This window comes from Agelaius tricolor, unplaced genomic scaffold, assembly GCF_023055355.1.
Source record: "Agelaius tricolor isolate 1412-34295 unplaced genomic scaffold, bAgeTri1.0.p SCAF_3, whole genome shotgun sequence".
In the NCBI taxonomy this organism is placed as follows: Eukaryota; Metazoa; Chordata; class Aves; order Passeriformes; family Icteridae; genus Agelaius; species Agelaius tricolor.
The window spans coordinates 32,111,414-32,137,702 of NW_027269263.1; the positions used below are offsets into that span (position 1 = coordinate 32,111,414).

Sequence of the window (26,289 nt, forward strand, 5' to 3'; positions counted from 1 at the left end):
TTTCTGAGGTATAGATTATGAAGAAGGACAACTGATACCATTTTACATATTATAAATTTTAATCTTCCAGAATTTGCCTTCCTCACTGTGACACAAATGAAAACAGTGTGCTAAAGTGAACTTCTGATTTTTTTGATGGCCTGAAGAGCCTTAAAAAGATGAAACATTTAAGGATACTATATTTTTTTCTCTTTAGATTTAAAATTAAAAACCAGTAGATAGTAATAGATTAATACATATAGAAGAGAGGTTGGAAGGAGGAGAAATAAGAAAATATTTCTAAAGAGTTTTCCTTTTCTGTTTGCTATGATTTTAATAAACTATGACCCTATTAAAATCACCACTCCATACACTTTTGTAATCCGTTCCTTTTTTGTAATTGTGCCAGTGTTGTATCCACTGTATATGAATTAATGCCAGATAAATATGGCTATGCTTCAAGAAGCACTATTTTTCATAGCATTACTCTGAACTTTCTGGCTCAAGTACACAAATTTGAGGGACAAATGTCTCCAAAAAGAACAGCCTACAGTGCTTCCAGTCCCTCTCTCCTACATGACTCTTCTGCAGTTGTACAAAGGCCAGCAAACATCAAATGAGACATGTAGACTGAAGCCAAATAATTCAGACTAAACTGATCAAGTTTACCCATTCAGTGCAAGATGTTTTCAGTTCGTAAGGTCTTTTTTCTTTTGTAGGCTAATTAGAACAGTTTGACTAAGACTTACTGAAATATTATGTTCCCTGCCATTCAAAAATTGTATGAGCCAATGCCAACACTACACCCTGCTCCCTTTTAAAGCCATATGCACTTCTCTTAAAATTTTAAACCTGCTTAAGGTATCCACAGCTGCTTCTAATATTTTGACCATAAATTTTTTCTCTTCAACTGAATTGCTATAAAGTATGCCAAACAGTTAATGTTATTTTGTTTTTTTGTCTTTTTGCATAATGCTGCTGTATTCAAATGCAGGAACTGTAGAACCAAACAACTGAAGCTTGTATTTCTAGGTTCAAAATTGAATAGTTGCCCCTAAAAGCTGGACTTTGACTATTTAACTCAGCATTGTTCACGTTGATTTTACCATGTATAGGCAGAAAAATGAATACTCTAAAACATATCTCTGGGTTTGAAAAGCCAAAAAAAACCAAACAAACATGAAACTATATCCAGTTTTGGAAGCAGCATGATGCTGCTACAGCAGTATCCAGCAGAGCACCAATGATTGCTTACATACCAGTCAGGTATGACACAGACTTCAAACACTGCAGTCAGCCACTTTCCCATATTTTAAGGACCCCACAGATACAAACTAGACTGCTGGTGAAATTTTCACTAGCTTCAGGAAGGGAAATCTGCTATAACTGACAGCATTCATAGTCCTCCAGAATCAGAGCTTCCTAGAGAGAAGCCCATGCTGGCTTCCCACAGCTCTACTCAGCAAGAATAGCCTAACAAGAACTGAGAGGACTGGGTAAGGGAAATATTCAGTCCATGAAGGCAGGGGTGGAGGATGACTTATCTGGTGCTGTTCCCAAGTTATCCTCTCCAAACCAAGAGCTCACTGAGGTGCTTCAGGAACCACCCCATCTATTTCTTTTTCCAGAGCAGCAGAGATGCCACCACAATCTGGTTCCTTTGTGCATGGGCAAATGAGGAATCAGAAAGGACATCCACAAAGGCTAGAGCAGCTGAGTCCAGTACTCTTGATAGAAAATTTTCATTACTCTGCGTTTTACAGGACCTGTCCTTAACTTGGCAAAATTTACCAAGTTTTCTCCATTTCATATAAACACCATCCAATGTAAAGTCAAAGGAAGAAGTTGTTCTTTGTTTCTTTTAGTGATAAATTTTGAAAGCTGATTCATAGTTTATTTCTGAAACAACCTTGGACAAGAGGGTTTTTAAAAAGCAGAAGAGGAGCAGAATTAATAAAAGGTATTGACCTCACTGTTCAGTTAAATTGTGACTCTAGGTCAGCTGCAGAAGAGTAAAACATTCCAATAAATGGGTAGATTTACTCTTCACAGAATCACAGAATGGGTCAGGTTTGAAGGGACCACAGTGGATTTTCTAGTCCAACCCCCCTGGTCAAGCAGGCTCATCCGTAGAGCACACAGTGCAGGACTGCATCCACACAATTCTAGAATATCTCCAGTGAGGGAGACTTCACAACCTCTCTGGGCAACATTTTCCAGTGCTCAGTCACTCACATAGTAAAGAAGTTCTTCCCCATATTCAGGTGGAACTTCGCATGCTTCAATTTGTGCCCATTGCCTCTTCTCCTATTGTTGGGCACCACTGAGAAGAGCCTGGAAACCTCCTCTTGACACCCTGCCTTCACTTGTATACATTGCTGAGGTCTCCTCTCAGCCATCTCTTCTGGAGGCTGGACAGGCCCAGCACTCCCAGCCTTTCTTAGAAAGAGACCCAGTCCCTTCATCATCTTTTGCTGCTTTTCACTGGACCTGCTCCAGGAGCTCCATGTCTCTCCTGCACTGAGGAGCCCAGAAGTGGACACAGCACTCCAGACTCACCTCACTAGGACTGAGTAGAGGAGCAGGATCAAGTCCCTTGATCTGCAGGGATCTGCTCTTCCTAATGCACCCCAGGACACCATTGGCCTTCTTGTCCACAAGGGCACTGCTGGCTCATGGAGAGCTTGTTGTGCACCAGGACCCCCAGGTCCTTCCCTGCAGAGCAGCTTTCCAGCAGGTCAGCCCTCAATCTGTGCTGGTCCCTGGGGTTATTCTTCCCCAGGTGCAGGATGCTGCATTTACCTTTGTTGAATTTCAGTTCTTGTAAACAATCAGATAAGAGTCAAGTTGTAATTTCCTTTTCAAATATCTACATTTCAAATATCCTGCGTTTTCCAGGATTAAGGTCATAAAGTCTCTGAGCAGTAATGTGGAAAGTGAGGGAACCTAAATGCACCTGGAGTCAGTGCACATAGAAAACTTGCTGGACCGTGTCTATGAACCTTGGCATGGCAGAGGCTGAGTCAGCCTTTTGTGTTGAGCACTGAGATGTACAACCCTCTGTAGCTGGTAATCCCATCTCCCTCCCTGCTCACCCCTCCTTAAAATCCTTTTTGAGGGATGAGTTTGAGCCTTGCAAGCAAAATTTGGGAAGGACATGTTAGTTCTAAGCACAGTGACACTCAGACACAGGACAAATAAGATAGAAGAATCTATTATTAGTTTTCTGCTTTCTTTGCTTCTACCCTCCTGTGGAGTTAGGAAAAAAACCTCTCTTTCGATGAGAAAGTAAAGGCTGCCTGAACAAGCAAGTGAATGCAATGACTGTGGCTTTTGTGTTGCAGCCATTTTCATACAAACAGTTTCAGATAACTCTGCAGTATCAGCCTCAATGTGTACTTTGTTTAGAAAAGATTCCCCTAATCATCAAAGCACTGCATAAAAAACAATCACAGCAATTAGGACATGCCAAACAGAAGCAACAGCTGTGAAGATTTTTTTGTCTATTTCTCTGAACATCCTTCCTTCGATTCACTTGAGTTGAGTTCAATTTTCTAGTCTTTAACTTCAGGCTCTTTCAAACAGACACAGCCCTTACATAGCTGTCCAACTGCTAACACTGCTCCACTGTCTTCAGAGCAATAGCAGAGCCTTGCTCCTCACTCATCCACTTTTCACCCAAACATAGATGCTGTTTTCACCCCATCCCCAGGGCACTGAAAGTCTCTAGGACTCTGACTGCCTCTTCCAAAGAGTAATTTCTGCTGAGGTATTTGACAAGAAATAAGTTAGCATACTACAGCAGGGCCAAAAGAAGTTCAACATTTAAACATTTATGTTCTAATATAAACATAGATAAAAATTTTTATGTATCTGTGAGTTACTTCCTTCTCTCCTCACTTATTTGAGACATTTTGTACATCACAAATGATTCAAATGGAATTTAGATCATGATTCCACTTGTATAGTGTCTAGTATCACTGATCCTGTCATTTAAGTGCTTAGATTCAATACTTTTTAAGTCATAAGATGGTAGAAGATAAAAGGGCCTGTTTTTTTTAATTGAACTTTTGTCTACAGTATGCCATATTTATTTTCTGATACACTCTCAAATTTATCATCATGAAGCTAAAGAATATAGCTTCCTCAGCCCTAAAAGGATAGCTTGGAAGATCTATTAAGAAATACCCTGAAGCAGGTATGATACAAGAACACAAAGCAAGAACTGGAACCCTTTAACAGTAAGTACTGTAGTCCTTTAAGAATAAGCTGTGCTGTACAATAGTTGTACCACAGCTGACACAGTGGGCAAAACTGAAAAACATCACCAGTTTCCCACAGGTAATCAAACATTTTCAGAGAAATGGTAGAAAGGATTAAGTTCAGCCTGCTACAATTTAAAATAAGTTTGTTGTTTAAAATTTATTCCAAAGGACATGAAAATATGAACAACTTGATGAATTACTTTTCTCTTAGTTAATATTTTATTTTCACTTCTAACATAATGGAAGAGACATAAGAAAACTAACACAGTATTAGGCACTTTGGCATGATCAGCAGTGCTTCAGATGAAGAGGAACAATTTTTAGATGTATCTAGTGAACTGTATAGCCTCAAATATTAGATTGTCCAACTTAAAAATTTTGAGAGGAAATTAGTTTCTGTGCTAAAAGCCAGAAACTAATTAATATAATTAATTATATTAATATAATTAATATATACCCCTTTAATATAACCATTTCCCATACACCTTTAAGACTTACACATCAAAATGTTTCTACTATTGAAATGGCAGGCATTTAGCTACATTTTGATGTCTATTTTTCAAGATACCATCATAATGATGCTTTCTCTTCCTTACACTGGTATAAGGCTCTGCATCTGTGTTCTTGGGACTGCCTGATTTGAAATACAAATGGCAGCAACCAAATTGTCAGGAACAACACACACCTGCAGGGCACACTCAGACCAATCTGCATATTCCCTCTAGCGAAGGCAGCAAGCACGATGTCCAAAATGAAAATAAGCAGACTGGTTAGACAGGTGACAGTTCCAATGCTTTCCAAACATTTCTACTTCATGACAGTTTGCCAAGCAAAGTAGCTTAGAGCTCATGAGGGATTTACCAGAGAGATTACAGCAACTACAGCCAACAAGCAGCACCCTTTGCAGAGCACACATACAACTTGATTAAGCCTGCATGTAGCCCTGTCACTTGCTATAAGCCTTCCTGCTTATTTCAAGTTGTTAAGCAGAAACCACAATTCCTTAATGATATCCTTTCCCATAAGCAATGGCTGAAGCAGTTACAGCAATGTCATTCAGCTCCTAACAAGAAGAAAAATAATTCCCGAGGGAGGTGGTAATCCTCAAGAAACAGCTTTCCTAAAATGATGTATGCAATACTCTGTAGGCCTGAGAACACATTCATGACCATTCCATTTTTATACTGGCTGAACTGCTTGTCTTCAGATTCTGTCTCTTTAAGTATATGAGTAGCTTCTAGATTAATGCCACCCTTCTCCTCAGAAAGACTGAGACAGCAAGTGAAGAAGGAGGGCTTCTAATGCTGGCAGATGAATGCAGGTGCTGTGTACATCTGTATGAGATTCTGCAGAGATAGTAGAGAACTTTCAACATTTGTGCAAGTATACCCACATGTACATTCACATGGGCAAGCTGATTGCCCACCAACTCATTAAATATTTCTCCTTGTGTGTGGACACATCAGACTCATGTGTTTATACACACAGTTGGGTTGCCATACATTCAGTAAACTGATTCATTACAGTATTTCTGGTTAATGATCTATTTCATTATCTCTACAATCTCTGCAGCATCAAGCAGAAAGCTGTGAGAATATATCAAAATGAAACCTATCTTCTTCACAGAGATGTCTCCATCTCCCATGCAATAGCTCATTTTGAATATTATTTTTGCTTGCCTATTTCTTCTCATCACCTCTTCTCAGGGACTTTCCATACCTTCATATTCCTAATCTGTTTTAAGAATCAAAAAGAGGATGTCCCTCTGATAAAAGCACACCCAGATCCATCACCCTTATGAGGGCTATGTCTCCACTAGCTTGCAAAGTAGCCTCAAAAGATTTAAATAATGAACTTTGAAACACAATTGTACAAACTGTCGAAATAATGGTAGCATTTTAGTAAGTATCTGAAAAGAACTTCACAAATAGAAGTTCTGTAATACAGGTAAGATTTATCTCAGCTAATTTCAGACATGGAAAATCAGGTGTTTAACTTAAATTAGATGGTTCATCTCTCCTTAATTAAGCAATAGATGCACAAGCTGCCAGAGGGTGAGTCATTCTACATTTACATAAACAACACAGAAAAAATGAAAGAATTGCCCTCAAGAAGTATTTATCTCTGCCATCTGGATAGAGTAGGAGCTCAGACTAGATGCCAACCTTTTAACTGGCTTTAATGAGGTAAGGTGAATTCCACTCTGACTGGAGCCTCATAGAATCACAGGATCATTCAAGTTGGAAAAGACCTCCCATGGTCCAACCTTTGACCAAACACCACCATACCAACCAAAACACAGCACTAAGTGCCACGCTGAGTTGTTTCTTGAGAACTTTCAGAGACAGTTTACCCTGTTTGCCATCTACCCTGTTTAACCATCCTTTCAGTGAAGAAATACTTCCTGATGGCTATCCTGAACTTTCCCTGGTGCAGTTTGAGACTCTCATTTTGGCCTGTTGCTGTTTGCCTGGGAGAAGATGCTGACTCCCATCTGGCTACAGCCTCCTTTCAGGTAGTTGTAGAGAGTTCTCAGTTTTCAGCAGGACCTTCATCCATTCCTAAACTGACAAATATATTTAATAGGGTTCTAATTCTCAATAACTACAAAAATTACATGACAGAATTAACAATTTTCTTCAAACAATTTTTGTTCTGCGCTCCCTACTCTTTGTTGAATCTGAATTTCAATGACCTACAATGCAGTAAAAAACTGCTAGGACTGTCTTGAAGTTTCCTAATACTTTCCACTGGTCCCAAGCTATTTGCAGACAGGAAAAAGCAGTCCTAAAGAGCCTCTTGCCTGTGCTCCACATATTCTATTCCTACTGACCATTAATCACACACATTTAGTCCTGACTTAACAGCAACATTCAGCTATCAGGACCTCATATTACTCATATTACTGAACCCAGAAAGAAACATTTCCATAAAAAAATACAGTATTTTAGGACAATGGTCCTACATAGACTGGACTCTTTTGATACACAGAATAAGACAGAGAAAGCTGACATGGATTGGCAGTAAAGACTGTGAGTGCATTTTTACTGACCACATTTCTACTGCCAGCAGTCCTTTATGGGTGGGGCAGAAGGAGCCTCAATCTTAATCTTTAGAGCCATGAATGTGAACAATTCTCTCTGCAGAATTTATGAGCTGTTTTACTTATCAGTATTTCCTCAGAGTTTTCACGCAGTCAGATTGATTACCCTTTCCTTATACTGTTTCTGCATATTCCACTTGGCTATACAGCGCATAAATGGACATGAACTGCATACTGTACCATACAAGGAAATTAAAGGCAGTGACATGCCAATCATAGTTCTTAAATTTTTGTTCAAAAACATAACAGGGTATCACTTATAAGAAATATCTAAATGTCCAAATATTTCAGCAACAAGGATAACCTAAATATTTGGGAATTTTTAATTAACCAAATTACATAGGTCATCTAAACAGATAGAATTTTTAAAAATATTAAAAGGACAGAGTTTTATTTTATTCTGTAAGAAGCCCAACTGTCATAAAACAATTCATTCTGAATGTTTTCAGTGTGCAAAGAAGTAGAAGCTGTTCTTTTTTTCTCTCTCTCTTTAGGTGCATGATTTCCCTGAATAAATATCTCAGATTAAATGATTATCAGAAAATACCAGTCAGCTGACATAAAACTTCACAGGATACAAACATAGCTCAACATTCCCAAAAATGAGACACAAAAGCATGGCTTGAAAATCTTACCATGTGAAAATGTAAGAGGTTGTAAATTGTTAAACCACAACAAAATGGGATGATGTTCTTACTCCAGTGAGTAACAGAAAAACTCCCACCAATTTAAAGAACACAGCAAGTTCTAATTTCAGAAGGATTATTTTGTCAGGTGTCTAGAATGAAGAGCTCAAATTGATGGAGCAAACACTGAACATCTTCCTAGAAGACATCACAAAGATGGTGAGAGAGCTGCAGAAGCATTCAAATATAGGGTAAGAGAATCTAGTCTGTTTGGAAACTGACACTCAGTAAGTTAAAGAATTTATTTACCATTTCTCCATCAGTCTCCTCAGCATTGCAGAGGCAGATTCAAGCCCAGAGGAACTGGAGGGGGTAATGCAGGCTGAGAGAGGAATAGTGGAGGGACAGAGTGGAGCAGCACCTGCCAGACCCTGGCCTGTCACTGGGGGTGTGGGCTGCTGAGCTGCTGCTGAGTGCTCAGGGTGCGCTGACTGACACACATGGACTGAGCAGCACAGGTGCTCACAGTGCTTCTGCTAGGTTTGCCTGTTTCAGTATTGAACATATCGGTTAATGCTGCAATTAATTAAAATAATTAATGACAAGAAAAAAGGTATGTTCTACATCTCACGTTTTTCACCTTACTATAAGCAGTAATTCTCTCCTTTCTTTACCAAAAAGAGAATATATATGACATGTGATGTATATGTAGATATATGTGCACATGTGTAACATCCATATATGCATCTCTAAACCACCTTCCACATTATTAAAACAAATGTATAGACTACCCATGTCTGTATTTAATATGAACCATAGACTGAATATGTATAGTGGTTTCACTGTACGTAGGATTCACTGCTGGTGCCAAAATGCTAAGGCTATGATTATTATCTATGAGCTAAAAAATTACATCTCATGGTGGCTTTAGAAGAGCTGTATTAATCTATTCCATGAATTGCTGGTTTAACACTTTGAGTCATATCCAAGCTGTATCCTGCTACTCCAAAAATGTTGGGGCACACCAATTCTTGCCACACTGAAACACATTTGAAAGTATCCTAAAAGCAGCTGCAGAATAAAATTAATCATATGAGCACAAAAATTATTAGCTAAATTGCTGTTTTATAGAGCTTAACTGCTAAGGGCAAAACACCCAAGCTGCACTCAAAGGAAGACACTGTGTTGATCTGAAATAAAAAGCACTTTTTAATAATGTTGCCTTACATAGTCCTTAAATATCCAATTGGAATTGTATCCAATATTAGTTGAAATATCATCATTCCTAAAGTCTAAATAAGAAAACCAAAGGTAGTTGTAGAAGAGTGCTGTTGCACTTGGAATTTTCTTTTTCTTTTGTATCTAAGGCTCTACTTGAATATTTCTGTTGAAATGTTTCAGCATTAAAAAGAAAAAAAAATATATAATCACACAGCTAGTGATAAACCCACATTAATCTTACCAAGCAGCTCAGGAACAATCAATAAATTACACTTTGTCTCATAGTGGATCTATGTGAAGTAATATCCCAGCCTTTTCCAAAATGATCCAAAGTGTTTTGTTGCTTTGAAATGGTGGCAGTATTCATATAAAAAGTAAAAAGCCCCTACTCAACCTTCAGTTCAGGTTAACTACTGCATCCATGCAAAATTTTATGAGAAATCAACGAAATTACAAATATAGACTTTCAATATGGCAGGAACCAAAATTCATCTATACCTTCCAAAAGACCAATATTTGGATATGACACTGATTTATGGCTTGATTAGTATATGTAATATTTCTCTCAAATTAATTAGGACAAAATAACTTTTTTTATATTGAAATGGTGTTGTGAATCTTGTGTTACTCTGTGGAACAGCTGCTGAGACCTTTAAAGACAAATATACATCTGAGTGAAAATTATTTTTGAAAATACTGACTTTATTGTCATACAAAAAAAAAATTTAATGGGAAGTGAAGTTTTGTCCCTCAGACTGACACTCTGTCTTTGCTGGCATTTATATAAGTATGTCAAAATAAAATCTTGCTACTTTACTCAAATAAATTAATACTCAAATAAATTAGACTATTAATTGTCCAGGGAAAAAGGAAAATATTTTCCATTGATGGAAATATGTCCATAATTCTCTTGCTTTTAGGAGGTCTGAGTTATCAGGTCTTGCTGATCTGAATCTCCTGTATAATATTATCTTTCTTTTGCCAAATAACCTTTAAATAATTTTTTTGAATTACACTATTCAATACAACACACCGGTACTCAGTGTGTTGAGATTTGCATGCTCCCTTTTTTGAAACTTTGCCTAATCAGCTCCCCTCAGTACTCTACATCTCTGTATCACATCCACAAATAAGGCTGAATAACTCAGAAAAAATCCTGCACTGACTTGGTGGGGCCCTGGGAAAAAGCCTTGTTTTCATTTCCACACTTTTTTTTTATTCCCCACTCCCTTGTGCTAATAGCTTATCTTAAAAACCAAAACTCTTCGGGCTGTGACTGACATAGCTGTCACAGATGGGGAGAGTTGCTTTTCTCTCGTTCATGGGTAACACAAACACCAACCCATTCCCAACACCCAGCTGGAGAAAACTTGTTCTTGCATAAGAGAGGTCTGGATGTGAAAGTCCTGCAAATTAACCTCCCCCACACATCTGGAGATGGCATCACCTATGAACAGAGTGCTTGACTGTCAATCACTACAATAGTTTCTTTGTGGAGCAACCAATTTCTTAGGTTTCAGCTAATAATATAGAACCATACAAGTTTTCAGAGCGATACTGCAGCAAGGTAAATGAAACAGCAAAGATGCTGTTATTCTTGCCTTATTTTTGTCAGGAACACAAGGCTATACAGGAAAAAATTGCATTTTTTATATAAAATACCTTCTACTTCTGTCTTCTTATTACAGGATAAGCAGGAAAAAAGAATGGATGTATTATTAGCCTGACAGACAGGAAGCTGAAAACATCAGTAGCAGATTAGGTTAAAAAAAATCTTTTTTCTATGATAATTAAAAGTAACTTAAATAACACTTTGAAAAGTAGCTAATCAGATCATTTCTTCAGTATTTAAAAAATAATAATCAATCAATAGTTAGCCAAGGAACATCCATTTCCCCTTTTTCACTCTAAAAAACCCATTCATTATTACCATTTCACATATGAGTTGATTTCAAGGAGGTACTTGATAGTAACCAGAAATGAAAATACATCGTGAATTCCCACATGAGCCACTCAGACTTATTCCCTCTCAGAAGCATTTCAAAAGAAAATCTGAACCTGCAGCTCTCAAGCTTTCAGATTTGTTCCTTCATGAGAAACAGATTCCTTCAGTTTGTCCTTCCAGCACTCTGTCTATGGCCAGTGAGCTGGCCAGCAATGACGAAAGCAGGCAGACTGCTCAGCTGAGGAAATTTCTAAACTCCTTTTGAACTTTTATTTGTTATTTCACATTCTTATTTAATGCCTATTTATTTCCACTACAGAGACAGCTTACAAAAAAGAGCCTGAAAAACAAAACCCAAACCAAAACAAAAATACTCCCCCCAAAAAAAAGAAACCAACTTGTTTACTGCATAGATGTGTTGCCCGGAAATCTCATTGTTGTAGCAGTGAGTAAAAATCCTGCACCCTGACTTATGTCTTACTCACCCCTAAATCACGTATGAGCCATGAAGCCTTTCCTGATTAATGAAAGTGGTCAAATGCTTTAGAACACTTGCTAGGAAGTCATCTTTCTGTGCATGACCATGCTCATTACTAAGCTGTGATGGTTTTACTCATGCCCTGTAATTCAAATCCTGATGCACAACAGGAAGTTTTCACTGCCAAATCTTTTGGAGCTTAACACAACATCAACAAGATACAAAGCCAGGTGTTAAAACTGTCATAGAGAGATAATTTGAAATAGAAAACACAAGAGAGAGCTCAACAACTATTTTTGTTCCAATTTGTTTTCAAATTCGCTGCAATTGGAGAGTTTCACCTGAACAAAATATTTTGATCAATATATCTCTCAACAGTTGAAGGATGAAATGCTTTCTGCTGAATTAAGATCAGACGAGCAGAGCAGGAAAGGAGGGTTTACAAAGAAAAAATATAACTAAAAAGATAAGTCAGACCAAATGTCATGCTGAAAGTAGGTTAGGACAATACTAATATTATACTTGGTCAAATTCTCTCATGTTTTATGCAGAGTTAGTACATTTAGTGGCTGGCACCTTCTCAGTTTATATATCCAGAAATATTATGATCCAGCTCTAACCACTTCAAAATTATGCTTCCCTTTGATTTGCTTATTTTCCAAGTTCTTTCAGCTTAGTTTACACAGAACATACACAAGAGCCATCAGAAATCTGCACATCTTACATGAGGGAATTATCCCTTCACATTTACCAGACAAAACACTCTGCATTCTTTTTCTGAATTTTAAAGAAGTTATGCTATCTTTCAGCCAACATCCTCTTGCCAGTAAAAACAAAAAGGAAGGTTTGTGACCTTAAAAACATCATGGGCAAATGAAGATTCACACAAAATAGTCCACTAGTAGGTTTGAGAATAGATATATGCTTCCTCCTCTTCCAGCTTAATCCCCAAACACCCTCACTTGTCAAAAGGCTATTGTTAAGGCATGGGCTTCCTCCAAGACCACATCCTGTGAATCAGGTCAGAGTGAAACACAGAGCTGATTTAAATGAACTGCTCTTTGCGTGCCCTGTAAATAAGGGCAAGAAAAACTGTGTTACTCAAAAAATAGTCCAGTATACTGGACAAAAAGGGACAGTGGACCTAGACTACTAGAATCAATACTCAGTCAAAAAAAATTAGCAGTTCTCATTTGTAATTCATGCCATTAGTATTTATTAAATACAGGTTTCTGCTACAAAGAATCTAGGCAGTGTACTCAAAGGCAGAAATTAGGACCCAAAAAAGCCACTTTTCTTCAAAGGAGGCTTGCTTCACAAATACTTAGATTTTCCACATCATCTTTAACAAGTCAGCAGCCTATCAACATCATTACACACAGGACCATTGATGAGTGTTATACTGCTTCACAAAGGGCACAAAATATTCTGCATCTTTAACAAATTGTGCTAGTCTGTGCTGGTTGGATCCATCAAAATCAAGAGAATATGTCTACTGGAGCAAAATTACACCTCAAGCTCAGAGCTGGGCCCACACTTACGATAGCTATTGACATCAAAAATGATGACAAAGCCAAAATTGTCCTTATGAGGCAAGCAGGAAAAATAACTCATTATTTGGATGTTTCATTCTTAACTGATCCCTTAGAAAAGACAAAGGATAGGCTTGTGGTTATGATGTGGAGATCAGAACTTGAGATATATATGACTTGAAATTCCTAGTCCTGCCACAAAGTCCCAGCCTGAGTGTGAGAAAATCATCCATTTTCCCTTTAATCTCTCCCTTCCCTCTGCACTGTGGGGATTATGTTTTTCCCTTTCTCCCACAGTCTGTGTAATAGAGCCATATGTTCTACATGGCTGGACTGACTTTTGCACACATGCACACTACCTATCATAATAGGGGATCAATCTAGTAAAAACTTCTAGGATCAAGGTATGGTTGAAATAAACAGAAAAATCCATAGAAAGATCATTATTTTTATTTGAGAGAAGAAATTCTTTTCAGTGCAACCAAACTCTCTAATCTTAGTGGCACCTCTCTCACTCTGATGGGTACTTTGGGATGCTCCTTCTAGGAACCCCCTATAAAATGCAGCTAGAAGAAATATTCACTACAATGCTCTTGAAGGGATTTTAAATTAAGGATTTTTAAGTTCATAGAGCCTCTATGTTCCTTTGCTGTAAAGAACTGAGGCCCCAAGAGTCACTCCACTGTCTCACAGTCTCTTGAGGCATGAGAACACTCCAATACTGATATGCCACAGAAATGAATGCTTCCAAGCAAGCCACCAGCTTTCTGGGCTCCAAGAACACCCTATCAGTGCTTTTGGGAAACTTAACAGGAACTGCAATATTTCAGGGCAATGCCCCTGGAAACACAGACACCCACACTGCACAGTGGCACTTTTTCTGAGAACGTAAATCTGTCTCCAAAGAGAGTCCTTACATATCTCTATCACCTTGGGCCATGGTGCTGTCAGCTCAGGTTCCCAGGGAAACATGCTTTCATTACCATGCACCTGAAATCAGCTGAACCAAGGAATGACAGAAAAGGATGAGAAGACCATCAAGGTTGTCACAAATTCCTTTGCACAACAAAGAATCACTGCTAATAATACTATTATTAGACTGGCAAGTGTATACATAGGGTTTTTCCAATGATGGAGATACTGTATTTTCCACAGGCAAAGTTCCTCTGTTTAACTACTATTACGGCTGGGAAGTTTTACTAAAGCCTAATGAGAACCTCCTGGGGTATAATAGAAGCCCATAATTTTTATCTGAAGGTGGAGACCACTTAGCTCCATTTGGGGTTATGAAGAACAGCTTGTCCCAGGGGACTGCAAGAGTGCTGCACCACGCAAATGTTACTGGGTTGCTTCTGCTCGTGCATTCACAGTGCATCATCCTGCAGACACACTCCCATTTTTGAGGAAAGGATTTTTTATTGAATAGTTGTTTGGTCAGAAAATCTCCAAGCAGCTTCCCCAGGCACAAATGCAATACAAAAGTATGTGATTGTTTTCTGATGATCTGTAATACCAGCTCACAAAGTACCAACTGGTATCAAGTGAGTTGAGTTCTATGTTCTTATTTTGTAAGAGAAATAACATGAAAGCAGTAGAAATTCAGGCAGAGTTCTTAAGCTCATGTTGATGAATACCCTCCAGTCCATGATCCCAATTAAAAATTACAGATGAGAAACATCATTCAACCTACATTCAATACAATTTGTTCACAAATGCAAAAGATTTAGGAGTTGATATTGTGTTACTATACATTTATCTCAACTCTATGAAAATGTGCTTGATACAGATGATTAGACAATAAACATGTAACAGTGAAATTTAGTCCAAGCTCATACAGAATGAAGCTCTTAAATAAGTTATAATATAGCGAAGACAGATGGTACTGGATACATAAAGCACATTAAAGACACTGTTATCTGTTTGATAAAGAAATAATTCAGAGCACTAGACAAGAAGCTGAAATTGCTGACAATTTGAACTCCTGCCAACTGTCCTGGCTTCACTGGGGCTATGTGAATTTTAAACACACATAGTCCCAGGTGTCCACAGTGCTGACTGAAATTTCTGGCAGCTAGTTCAATGCTTTTGAAACACTGCTGGCTTCCCATCACTAGTGGTCACTATGGGGAGAAGATAGGCGGTTTCTGGCTGCTTCTGCTGCTCTTTCTGTTGCCTTGGCTCTAGTGCTGTAAATGAAACACTCGGCACAATGAGCAGCCTCTTTTCTTGCCAACCCACAAGGCAGATACCTCCAGGGCATTAGTGCTGAGAAAAGGAAGGGTATGACAAAATGGGGAAAGAAACTAATTTATTTATGTTCCCTTGATTCAGTGTGTCAAGAAACTCTGTGGAGCTTGGCCCTCAGAGACCAGACAAAAATGCATCCACGAAATTGAAAAGTCAAAGAGATGTGTGATTGCAACAGATGCCTTGCTTTGGAGAGATTTGGGGAATGGTGGGAAAGGGTCACATGAAACCTAAGTAAGTGGTGTGGAAGGGTTAGCTGAGGAAAGACAGAGATATGGAAGTCATTTATGGCACACATCTGGTATTCCAATGTGCACAGCACTCCCTTGACATGAACAGGAGCCCCACCCATGTATGGAAAACAAAAATGTTTGTCTTGAGATCTGTCTTTATAGAAAGTTCTCCAAGTAAGTTTGGTGTCTTGTGACAGGCAGAATTTACCACATCACTGACAAACTACTTAAAATTGATAAGGGAAAAATGAGAGGTTTCCATGTGCATCGTAACAACCTAGTGCAAAAGGGCTGGCTGAATGACACCAGAAGGCCCCAGAGTAAAACTGAGATGCAATGGTAAGATGCCAAATTAAATGGACCTTAAAAATCACTTCAACAGCTCCAGCACATGCTTTTGCCTAATCAGATCAAAGTATTTAGCTTGGTTTTGTCACACTGACATTCATTTTGGATTACTTTAACAACATTCACTTGCTACAACTAAGGGTTTTGGACCTCATTCTCTGTTGGACATGCTCCCCAGGTAGCACTGCTCTGTCCTCCTGATTTATTGGGGACTACTTCCCCAGCTTAATTGTTCAGATTTCTGTGCTCTAGAGAAGTGTGTCTATTTACTCAGGTGGACACATAGTATTCTTTGTCATTTCTTCCAGAAGGCCTTGCCAAGGATCAATTTCCAGAGCTCCCCTAAGATCTTCCTGTACAAAAATTGAATTGTTTAATGAACTTAGTGGGGCTGGACCCTTGTCAGAGAGGTCACAAACAACTGTCTATTCATCCTCTGGATACCAGTATCTCCATACTACTAGGACCTTACTACAAGCCCCCACAATTGAGGCATCTAGCAAAGTTTTAGGTTTACATATATGTACTGGATCAGCTGGGGAGGCTGACTAGCACTTTCTGATAATGAACAGTGATACGAAAAATGCTGCAGGCAAGACAGGAAGACTTGATTAGGGGACACAGAGAAAAATAAGTCATATTCAGTAGCTTGTAAAGATGTCTGCCAACAGGAAAGAAGAAGCAGATAAAGCAGACAGCAGCAGACAGATAGCATGAACAAAGAGAAACAAAAAACCACAAAAGAAATAAGATAACACAACAGTAAAGGAATTAATTAACTCAGAAAGAAGGCTAAAATCTTATCATCCAAGTCATACAACCAAAACACTACAATTAATATATCAGATTAATCTCAGAGAAAATTCATTTTAGAAGCATACATGATGGTGCAGGGTTCTTGAAACAGGGAAGTCTAATGATGGGAGGAAAACTTTGGGAACATAAAGCAGAGCAGTGCAAGGATCAGCCTGGGGAAGCCAGACCAGAAGACCAGTGTGCCTAGCAGGGGTTGCTGACTCCCAGCAGCTGCACAGCTTTGTGCTGGAGAGGACTCCTGGCAACGCACTTGTGACTACACCATCAAATGTGTGTGAGTAGCTGAATCAATCACACTTTCAGATGGCCAGAAGTAAAACATGGTTGCATTTTGCTACAGGTCAATATTATGGACTCCCTGAAGGGAGACCCTGTAGTCCCACCTCCCTCCTAAAGCAGGTTCACCTAGAGCAGGTTGCACAGGATTGCACCCATACAGGTTTTGAATGTTTCCAGAGGCCACTTCACAACTTCTCTGGATAGCCTGTTCCAGTGCTCTGTCATCCTCAAAGGAAAGATTTTTTTTCTTGAAATTCAATGGAAATTCCTGTGCTTCAGTTTGTGCCCTTTGATCCTTACCCTGTTTCTAGGCACAAATGAACAGTCTGCCCCAGCCTCTCCACACCCATCCTTAAAATAATATAGTGCAGAGATAGGATTCAGTGACCAAACAAGTTGGTTTTGCAAATAAATTCTTTCTTCATTCCTATAGTTTTAAGTCATTGCTTAATTTACCTTTCTACAGTATCAATGGATATTTTTTCACTTCGTTACTGTTTAGTGGCTCAAAAGCAAAAAAGCAACCTACCATGACCTGATGAATAATTTTGCAAGCAGTATAAAAGTGGTGGTAAAGAAATACAAATAATACTATACCCGCAGTTAGAAAAATATTTGAAAGTACAGTGGTGTTTTCAGACATGGTTTTGCATAAAAACACTCTATGGTCCAGCTGAACAGCAAAACTCCATCTGCTTCAAAGACAGCCAGCATTTCACCTCATGAATCCAGCAGCTGGATTCTGTTCCTGTGTACATATATAGGAATAAAGTTTTGTCTATATGATACTCAGGGAAAAAGAATGTGCTCTGAATACTTGTGTTCAAATATTTTGCATGACTATTAGCAGTATAAAGTGTTCATGCAGTCAGCCTAAACATTAGTGGGTTTAGCAAGAAAGCAGATGGACCTGTTGTATGAGACTTAGGTACCAAAGCACAAATTATGAAAATCTTGAACAAAAGTGCATTTGAATAAACTACACACAGAATAATTTTAATCATTAGCAACTTATTATTTGCTTTTGTAAGCTAAACTAAGTTCATTACAATTAAGAAAAAAGGTAAACATAATCACCTCAAACTATTTCTACCATAGTTCTCATGGCAATATCATTTTTATTAAACCTCAAACTTCATTATGTCCACAAACAAGAAAACAACCAAGACTACATGTGCAAGTTCTACAAAACCATGTGAGATGAGAGAAACAGCAAGGGCAAAGAGAACTGATGTTTGCTGCTGTATTCCCAACCAGCCTTGGCCTGTGAGAACGCTAACACAAGTGACAAAATTCTCAAACACTCAGGTTTGGTGAGAGTGAAGCTCATAGAGGAAACAGCTGTGTGGCAATGACCTACTGTATTGACATGTATAACCCAAATTCATTTTAGAGTTCTTAGCCCTTAATAGATAGCAACAGGATACGTCACAGTGACCACACGTGTCAATCTAAGTGCCTTGCAGGCAGGATGAGAAAACCTGGGACCCACAGTGCAGCAAATGTAAAACACCAAAGCAAGCAGTGCAAAAGGCACTGCTTTCAGCAGACAAGAGCCAAAGTTAACCAAATGATGAATTCATATGTTCCATTGTCTTTTGCAGATAGGGACCCATACTTTTTCCCTCAAAAATCAGTGCTGCCTTATATGTAATGATAGATATAACATAAGCATACAACAAATATGTTAGTCAGATTTTACTCTCAGTTGGAAACTCAGACTAGGTATTCACTACATTTTAATTGAAAAACCTTTTATCTGACCATTTTTATAGTTACACAGGCCCAATATACAGCGTTGCATACAACAGTCACGTAGAGATATCACATGGATTAATGTGTTTGCTAACAAAAGGTCTGTTGAAATTAGCACTTACAAATGGTCAAGCTTTGGGACAGCACAACCCGTAGTGCAGAACTTGCATCTGCTCAGCAAACCTTAAGAGACATTAACAACTCCATCAGATCTCTGCTTAAAACTACTGTTTAAATAACCTACACATACTTCTGAGGCTACCCAGGTGGCATGGATCTCCATGACTGATGAAGAAAACAGCATTAATACTTTTAGGCTGATCCTTTGAAGCTTACTAGTAAGAAAAGCATTAAAATAATGTCATATTCATAAATACCCATCCACCTTACAGTCCAAACCCCTTTTGCAGAAAGATCTCATGAAACTTGCTTAGAAGGTGAATAAAATAGCATCTTTCATAAAATGGGCCAGGAAGAAAATTGAGTTAAGGGCTGCCACTAAGCTTTAATGGGAATGTCAGACTTATAAGGAGGTAACACAGAAAGGCCTCAGAAATTAGTAACTTTTTGAATGTTCAGCACTTCTATAAATCCCGGTGGCTGGGGGAAGTTCCAATACCACCATGTGCACAGCCTGCTCTTACTCTTTATTGGTCATCTTCTAAAACTGCTCAGCAGACTCCACTGAGAACATAGATAGAGAAGGATGTCATGGCTGGTAGGTTGATTTTGGGAAGTTGGTTCGCTTTTTGTTCTTTAGAAAAACAGTCTCTGAAATGACAGGTATTGTGAAACCAATGAAATGGCAAATTGGTATCACAGTCTGTGTCCATCCAGGCTGTTATTTTACTCACTAGAAGTTCAGCAGAGTTCAGGACTACATGCCTTGGAAGACCAGTTGGTCTCACACTAATTACTAACAGCTCCCAAGTGGTTTAAATACTGAAGGCAAGATGCTTTATATCTTTCTCCACACTTTTATAAGTAAACAAGAAACAATTCTCAGCAGCAAACATAACCTTTTGCTTTTTTCATGGAAAACAGTATTTGCTAATGCAATTTACTTTCCATTGACTATCCATTAGGGAAGAGCATTAAAAAACAAGCAAAGAATATTTTCTACTAAAAAAAAGGAAACAAGCAGGAACTGCATTGTGTTGAAAAATTATTATCTTCAAACTTATATTATCTTCATACTGACATGCTAGAAATAGGCTGTTCATCACTTGTGGTTATCAAGAGACGAACAGTTTGCTCCTTTATTTACATTTCTGTGTAGGATGTCTGATACCACCAATGCATCATCTCTGGGAGACAGGGAGATGTGACACAGAAAACTCCAAGGGAAAAGTTAAGTGGCATGACCAAAATCTCATGTGTAAATATGTGGCAAGGTTTAAAAAGGAAACCAAATGTTCAGAATCCCAACCCTATGCTTTAACCACAAAACCAACTTTCTTCACTAAAATGGAATTAACACAGTAACTAAAAACAAAGAAAAAACAAGTACATATATGTGCATCTTGCCACTGTAACAACTAACGACTCTAAGGACATTTAAGTATTCTCAAACTAACTAAGATACAATTAAAAATATATGTTTAATTCCAGGGTGTTAATCAGTCCCACAAACTGAGAGCACTAGAAAAGCAAGAGGAAGTAGCCTCACAGCTTGCCGAAGCTGTGTAAACCACACATGCAGGCATAATGTACTGACTGAAGAGCTACAGAAATATATGCTGCTGACAAGAAGGGACTCAGTACTCATGTACAAAACATGAAAAATGTTTTCAACTACAACAGAAAGCCTAGTTGAAAACCAAGCAGAAGTGTTTCTAAAAGTTAATTAGGACTCAAAAATAATCCCCTTACAAAAGAAAAAACCCTAATCAGTCTAAAAAATATTGTGGCATCCTACTTCAGATAATCAATTTTTTTTTTAATCACAATGAATTGGGGCTAGATAGGGGCTAGGAAGAAGCTATTTTGCAGAAGAGAAAAGCACAAGTACTGTTCACTGAGAAGCTGTTTTTCAGGTTCAGCAGTTCTGCAGCAAGAATAACCAGATCATTTGAAAATTGAAAAGAAAATCAATTGCATGTTTTTATTTTAAAAGAGACTCCCTGTGGGAATAGGTGTGGGCGTGAGATCTCTTTTTAAATTTCATAATATAACATAATGCTGCCAAGATTTTTTTTTTTTAATACTCTGTTTACTGGGTGCCAGAATGATTTTTCTCTCCTTATGATTCTACTGATGCTTATCAAAATTAATCTGTGAAGTGAGTAACAATAACATTTAAAAACAGAATATTTATTCAGACAGCAGCACTGAGCAAAACAAATTTTCAAGGCTGCTATGGGAGTTCAGTGATGACAGCAAAAGTCTATTTACTCATTTACCCCTGAGTTCTGCATGCAGAAAGTTTGTATCAAAGTTTTTTTTAAAGCAAATATTTTTTTTATATATATAATTGAGTTCCACAGGTAAAGTTTACAACTAACCTTGCTATCTTCAATCTCCTGGGTTTTTCCTTGAAGCGTTTTCCTCTCTCCAAAATCACAGGTTGACTTTAACGTAAGCTGACAAGAAAGCATCGAGCTCTCTGCCCCAGTAAGCTCCAAGGACTTTGGTGAGTACTTCTGTGAGCCGGCGGGGCCAAGGCTGGGTATCGGGAGGGCGGTGTGGACAGGCTTTGACCCTACGGCTGGCTGCCTCAGCTTGGAGGCAACCCCAAGCACAGGCATGGCTTCTATAAAAGTATCTTCCTTCTGCCAAAGAAAATGCTCCTGACCTCAGTCTGGTAGGCTCCAGCTTCAGCAATTTCAGAGCAAATGCTTTAAACAAAAGTAGCAGTCATCTTTCCAAAAAGTCTTAAAACAATAATATTGCGAGTTTCACAAGGAAGCAAAATCTTTCCTTCATCTCTCCCCTCTCCCTCGCAGCCACTCACACGCACTGCTCAGTGAGTCAGTGGCTCTGTAAGACTAAACGCTCCTCTGGGGTGTGAACTTTTCTTGAAGGTAACTGCCACAGAGCTGCCTGTCTGGGATTAAAGAACTCATAAACTCGCTTTCTCTTCTTCCTACAGCATTCCAGGTCTGTGCGTTAAGTGAATGAAGGATGGGAGAAAAGGAGAGAGAGAGAAGAGAGGAAACCTCCCCGTACTCCAACTGTCAAAACAGCTCAGAGACCACAACACTGGAAGCAGAGACCTCTTCCTGACTACATAAATAACCAGCCCACATCTCAAAAAAAAACAAACCTCTTTTTTTTTTTTTTTTTCTGTTTAAGGGAAAAAAAAGGACCTGAGTAGTGGCCAAAGCAAACAGCTGTTGGACGAGTTTTCATCCCGGAAATAATCTCAGCAATGAAGCTGTTTGTCTGATTCCTGGCTATTTTTCACTGCTGACAACCATGAGCTACGGTGTTTCATTCTCTGCTCCTCCCGTGAAATCAGGTTAAAATCGTGCAAGAGCGTGGCTAGAAGCAGACACTGAATCACACTGCGGTAACGTCTGTCTGTGCTATGAAAAATCCATACAAAAACAGAGCAGGATATAGGAGAATTTCAAGCATTGTTCGAAGATTTAGTCAATACAGCTTTCAGAGCTCTTTTTATTTTTTTCTTTCTTGGCGGTGGTGTTAACGTCATCTATTCAGCGTTAACACTTCCCTTTCTAAAAACATTGAAAGCTCCATGAAGTCCATGTCCAACACATCGTTTCTGCTTGTTGCTCACAGAAATATTCTTTCTGGCAACCTCAAATCCTTGCACATAGAAATACAAGTCAGGCAGGCAGAGCAGGCTCCAAAATGAGTCATGATGGACAGTCCAAATTGTTGAGCAGCATAAACACTTACTTAAAAGAACAACTGTAAATTCCTTTGAGATTCTGTAGCAGGGGAAACCCTTTTAAACTGACATGAGGAAAAAACCTGTGCAGAAACATCACACCATTCAACTCCTATGGGATTTTATCACCCAGCATTATAGACACTAGGTTTTTTGTTATGTCTTTCAAAATAAAACATAAGATGACTTGACTTATTCTGCCCCAATATACTACATAGTATTAACTACACCTTCCTTGAACAGTATGTACTATTACCACCACAGATTAAAAGCACAAGAGAAAATAAGAGCCCTCTGGACTTTTGTGTTCTCAAAACAAGGATGGCAAAAGTTTAAAAAAGCATTGAAAAGAAAGTAAATGAGAAGCAGACTAAAAAGATCTTAAATCATGCTTTAAAATTATTTAGCAGAATAAATTTGTGATGCCTGCACTACTGTCCTCTATCATTCATTTACAAAGATCACACTGCCACAGTAAATAAATTCAGCTCTCTGTATTGACTTACAAATTACTCCATTCTTGCTTATGGTTTGTAGGAGTGAATTTAACCTGTTGTAGTAATTTCCTGAGTTTTGAAGTGAGAATACAGAGAATCAGCAAACACATTTCAGCATCCTCTGTTTATCTGCCATTTGCTTTTGCCACCATTAACAACAGATGCAATGAGTTTTGTGCAAGAATGCACAGAGGTAGCTGCTCTGCATTTTAGAAAACTTCAGCCCACAGCATACATCAATTTGCTCCAGTGACTGGAATATTTTTGTTGAGTGTGATACTTCAGATCTTCTGCAGAGCAAAGGGGAAGAAAGCTCCTTGCACAGTCTGTATTTGTTTTCCAGCATTATAAAGCACTGAGGCTGTGTAAGGAATTTAGATTTCTTAGGCACAACTGTTAACAGTTAACACTTCAGAAAATGCACATATGCAAAGACTGAAGTGGACCACAGGAAAAGAGGGATTTTTCTCTTGCAAGGTTTGAGAAGATGAAAAATCCTCATGAGAACTGTAACCCAATGATCAAGACAAAGAATAAACTACAGCCATGAGACAGATACTTTCTTAAAAAGAACTTTGCCAAAAAATGTAATTGAATCTTATTACTTCCCGGGGTTATAATTTTACAAAGTAATGCACTTTGGTAATCTTGCTGATCTTCTTTTGAATATGAATGATGAGGTCATGATACCCACAGTCACTTTTGCAACCCATTTTCCCAGCACAGAAACCCTAAACTTAAAGTAATAAGTAAGCAAACTTACTAGGAGTCATCTGTAATACATAACCAACAGGATTTGGAAACAATGATGTGAGGCTGGTGTTACTGCTACTCTTTCGAAATAATTTTTCATTATATGTTGACTTTAAAGTTAGTACCAGGTCAGGGCCATCAGCTTCAGAACCCCAACTACCTAGAGTTTGTACAATGATAAAATCACAGAAGTGCTTCTGATCTGTTGAAGATGCAAAGAAGAGTATGTAAGATTCTTTGCAGGAATCATGAAAAATAATTGAGAAAAACAATTTTACTCTGTAAGTAAGAATGCAGCTACAAGCCTAGTCTTCCTTCTCTTGTTTTCTCTAATTCTAAGCAAAAGATAAATAAACAAACATCTGCTACTCTTTGAAACCACTTAACTACAATTTTTACTTGAAAGCCCTTGTGTACCTCATGGCGAATGTAGGTCTTATGAAGGCTGTCTTGGGGGAAAGAATATTTAACAACTAAGCTTCAGCTTTGTTTTCCACACAAACAGGGAGGTACAGGATAAAGCATCTGTGGACAACATACACAAACTGTCACCACCAAATGCAGGTGCTGGTGGGATGACCCTGCAGGCAGAAGGTGTCCAAAGATTCTGTAAGGGAAGGAATTGTGAGAAAAAGGCAAAGTTGGAAGCTGCAAAGAAGGGCACATTGTCAGGCAACAAGCTGACCATGTGAGTTTGGTAGTATTTTCCTCAGTATCTCTGTAGTGGAAAGCTAAGTGACTGTCAAGCAAGGCAGACAGGGAGAACCTAAAGTCAAAATGAGGATGATTTAGATATGTGTGAATAATGTCCAAACAGAAAAAAAGGCATATCTGTGAGAAATTGGGGTGGAGAAGGCTATAACCTGGAGTTACATGAAATCAAACACAACACTCTGGCATGAGGGACAAAAGTATTCCAGTCAGGATAGAGAAAGCAGTGAGTAAAAAGATATGACTGACATTAATAAGGGACACACATATTCACTTGGTTACATTAAACTGATATATCTAGAAAGGGGCTGCAGAGAAACAGGTCAGGCTAAGCAATGTTCAGAGAGGAACTGTAGGTTTGTAATTTATCCTCTTGGACTTTAGAGTAGATATACTCCAGCCAGACAGGTAGGGGACATCATCTGGGTTCAGGAGGATGACCACAGATCATGACTGAAGTCCTGACACAAGGGAAATGATGTGCAGAAAAGGTTGAAGAGTTATGAGGAAAAAATAGAGGGCAACATTTCAAATTAGATGCTTGGTAAGAAGATAAAAATGCAAAGAGGAACCAAAAAATCAAAAAACAGAGCAAAGGTCAAAACACAATCTTCAGTAGTTTTGTAGTGGCAGTTCCAGTGATATTTTGAAGGTAGGGCCATTGTTTTAGCTGATAAAATAGTGACAACCTGGCTGTAAAGCATGACTGTGAAAGTGTCACACATTTTTACAGAAATTATAGATTATATCAATGATCTGTACCTCAAAGTAACACAGCATGTATACATTCCGTATAATAGTCCCCACATCAAAAAAAAATGTAATATTTATTTCAAATAGCAGGAGATAACACACCTGAAGTCTAAAACACTTCATAAAAGAAGGTATCAGTCACTTGCAATGTTATGGTGAATTTCTGTTCTCAAGACTGAACAGAAATAACTGCACAACACCCCAGCATATATTTCCTTGCCTTCATTGAGCCTGATACCAGTACAAATCCCTTGAAGGCTGCTCCCCTTCTGCACCCCCAGCCCTCAGACAAACTGTTCACATGAACCGAACAGACAGCTGGCAGTGTGTCCCAGAGCACAGGAAATATCAAGAGAGGGGACACCTGCCTCAAAAGGGGAGCCAAGATATTTGTTTGCTCCTTCTGCTCTATGATCTTCAACAAGGAAGCTGTTGCATGTGTAGAGGGTCAAACAGGAAATGTCAGGGGTCCAGAGACTGCAGAGCTCTGTTCTGTGCTGTTTCCCCACTTCATCCCACTGGTGTAGCAGCTGTGTATAGAGTTTACATGAGCCAGGCCAACTTCAGAATGAGCTGATACAATCTCAAGATTTTGTGCTCACTGGTTTTAGGTTGAGCAGAAAGTTTTCCCCAGCTGGGGATGGACAACTCTTGAAAAAGCAACCAATGGTTCTAAAATACTGAACGTACCTGAAGCAAGATGATTTATTTATTTACTCCAGATAAGACAGGATTGAGCTTTAAAAATGTAAATAAGACACTGTTTGGTGTAACAAAATATGTTCAACCTGTCAGATACTGATGAGACAAATCCTTCAGCTCCGACTCATGTTCCCAGCATAATTCTATGGACAATATTTTTGTTATTAAAAAAATCAGGTGAAACCATTAG

At 38.6% G+C, this 26,289-nt stretch overlaps 1 protein-coding gene across 9 annotated transcripts in view; it reads right to left on the minus strand.

Annotated features, from left to right (window-relative positions):
- The window catches only part of NAV3 (neuron navigator 3), a 511,162-nt gene that overhangs the window by 231,846 nt on the left and 253,027 nt on the right, over nt 1–26,289 (minus strand). For 3 of the 9 annotated variants that reach the window (XM_071423370.1, XM_071423369.1, XM_071423368.1), the window contains exon 1: nt 21,332–21,929. The exons of 2 other annotated variants lie outside the window; for them this stretch is intronic. In XM_071423370.1, coding sequence (XP_071279471.1) covers nt 21,332–21,574 — 243 coding nt within the window. In that variant the 5' untranslated portion in view covers nt 21,575–21,929. Of the gene's footprint in view, nt 1–21,331; nt 21,930–26,289 lie in introns of those variants that run through there. 4 more of the 9 variants (XM_071423377.1, XM_071423375.1, XM_071423371.1 and 1 more) reach the window with 2 other exon arrangements.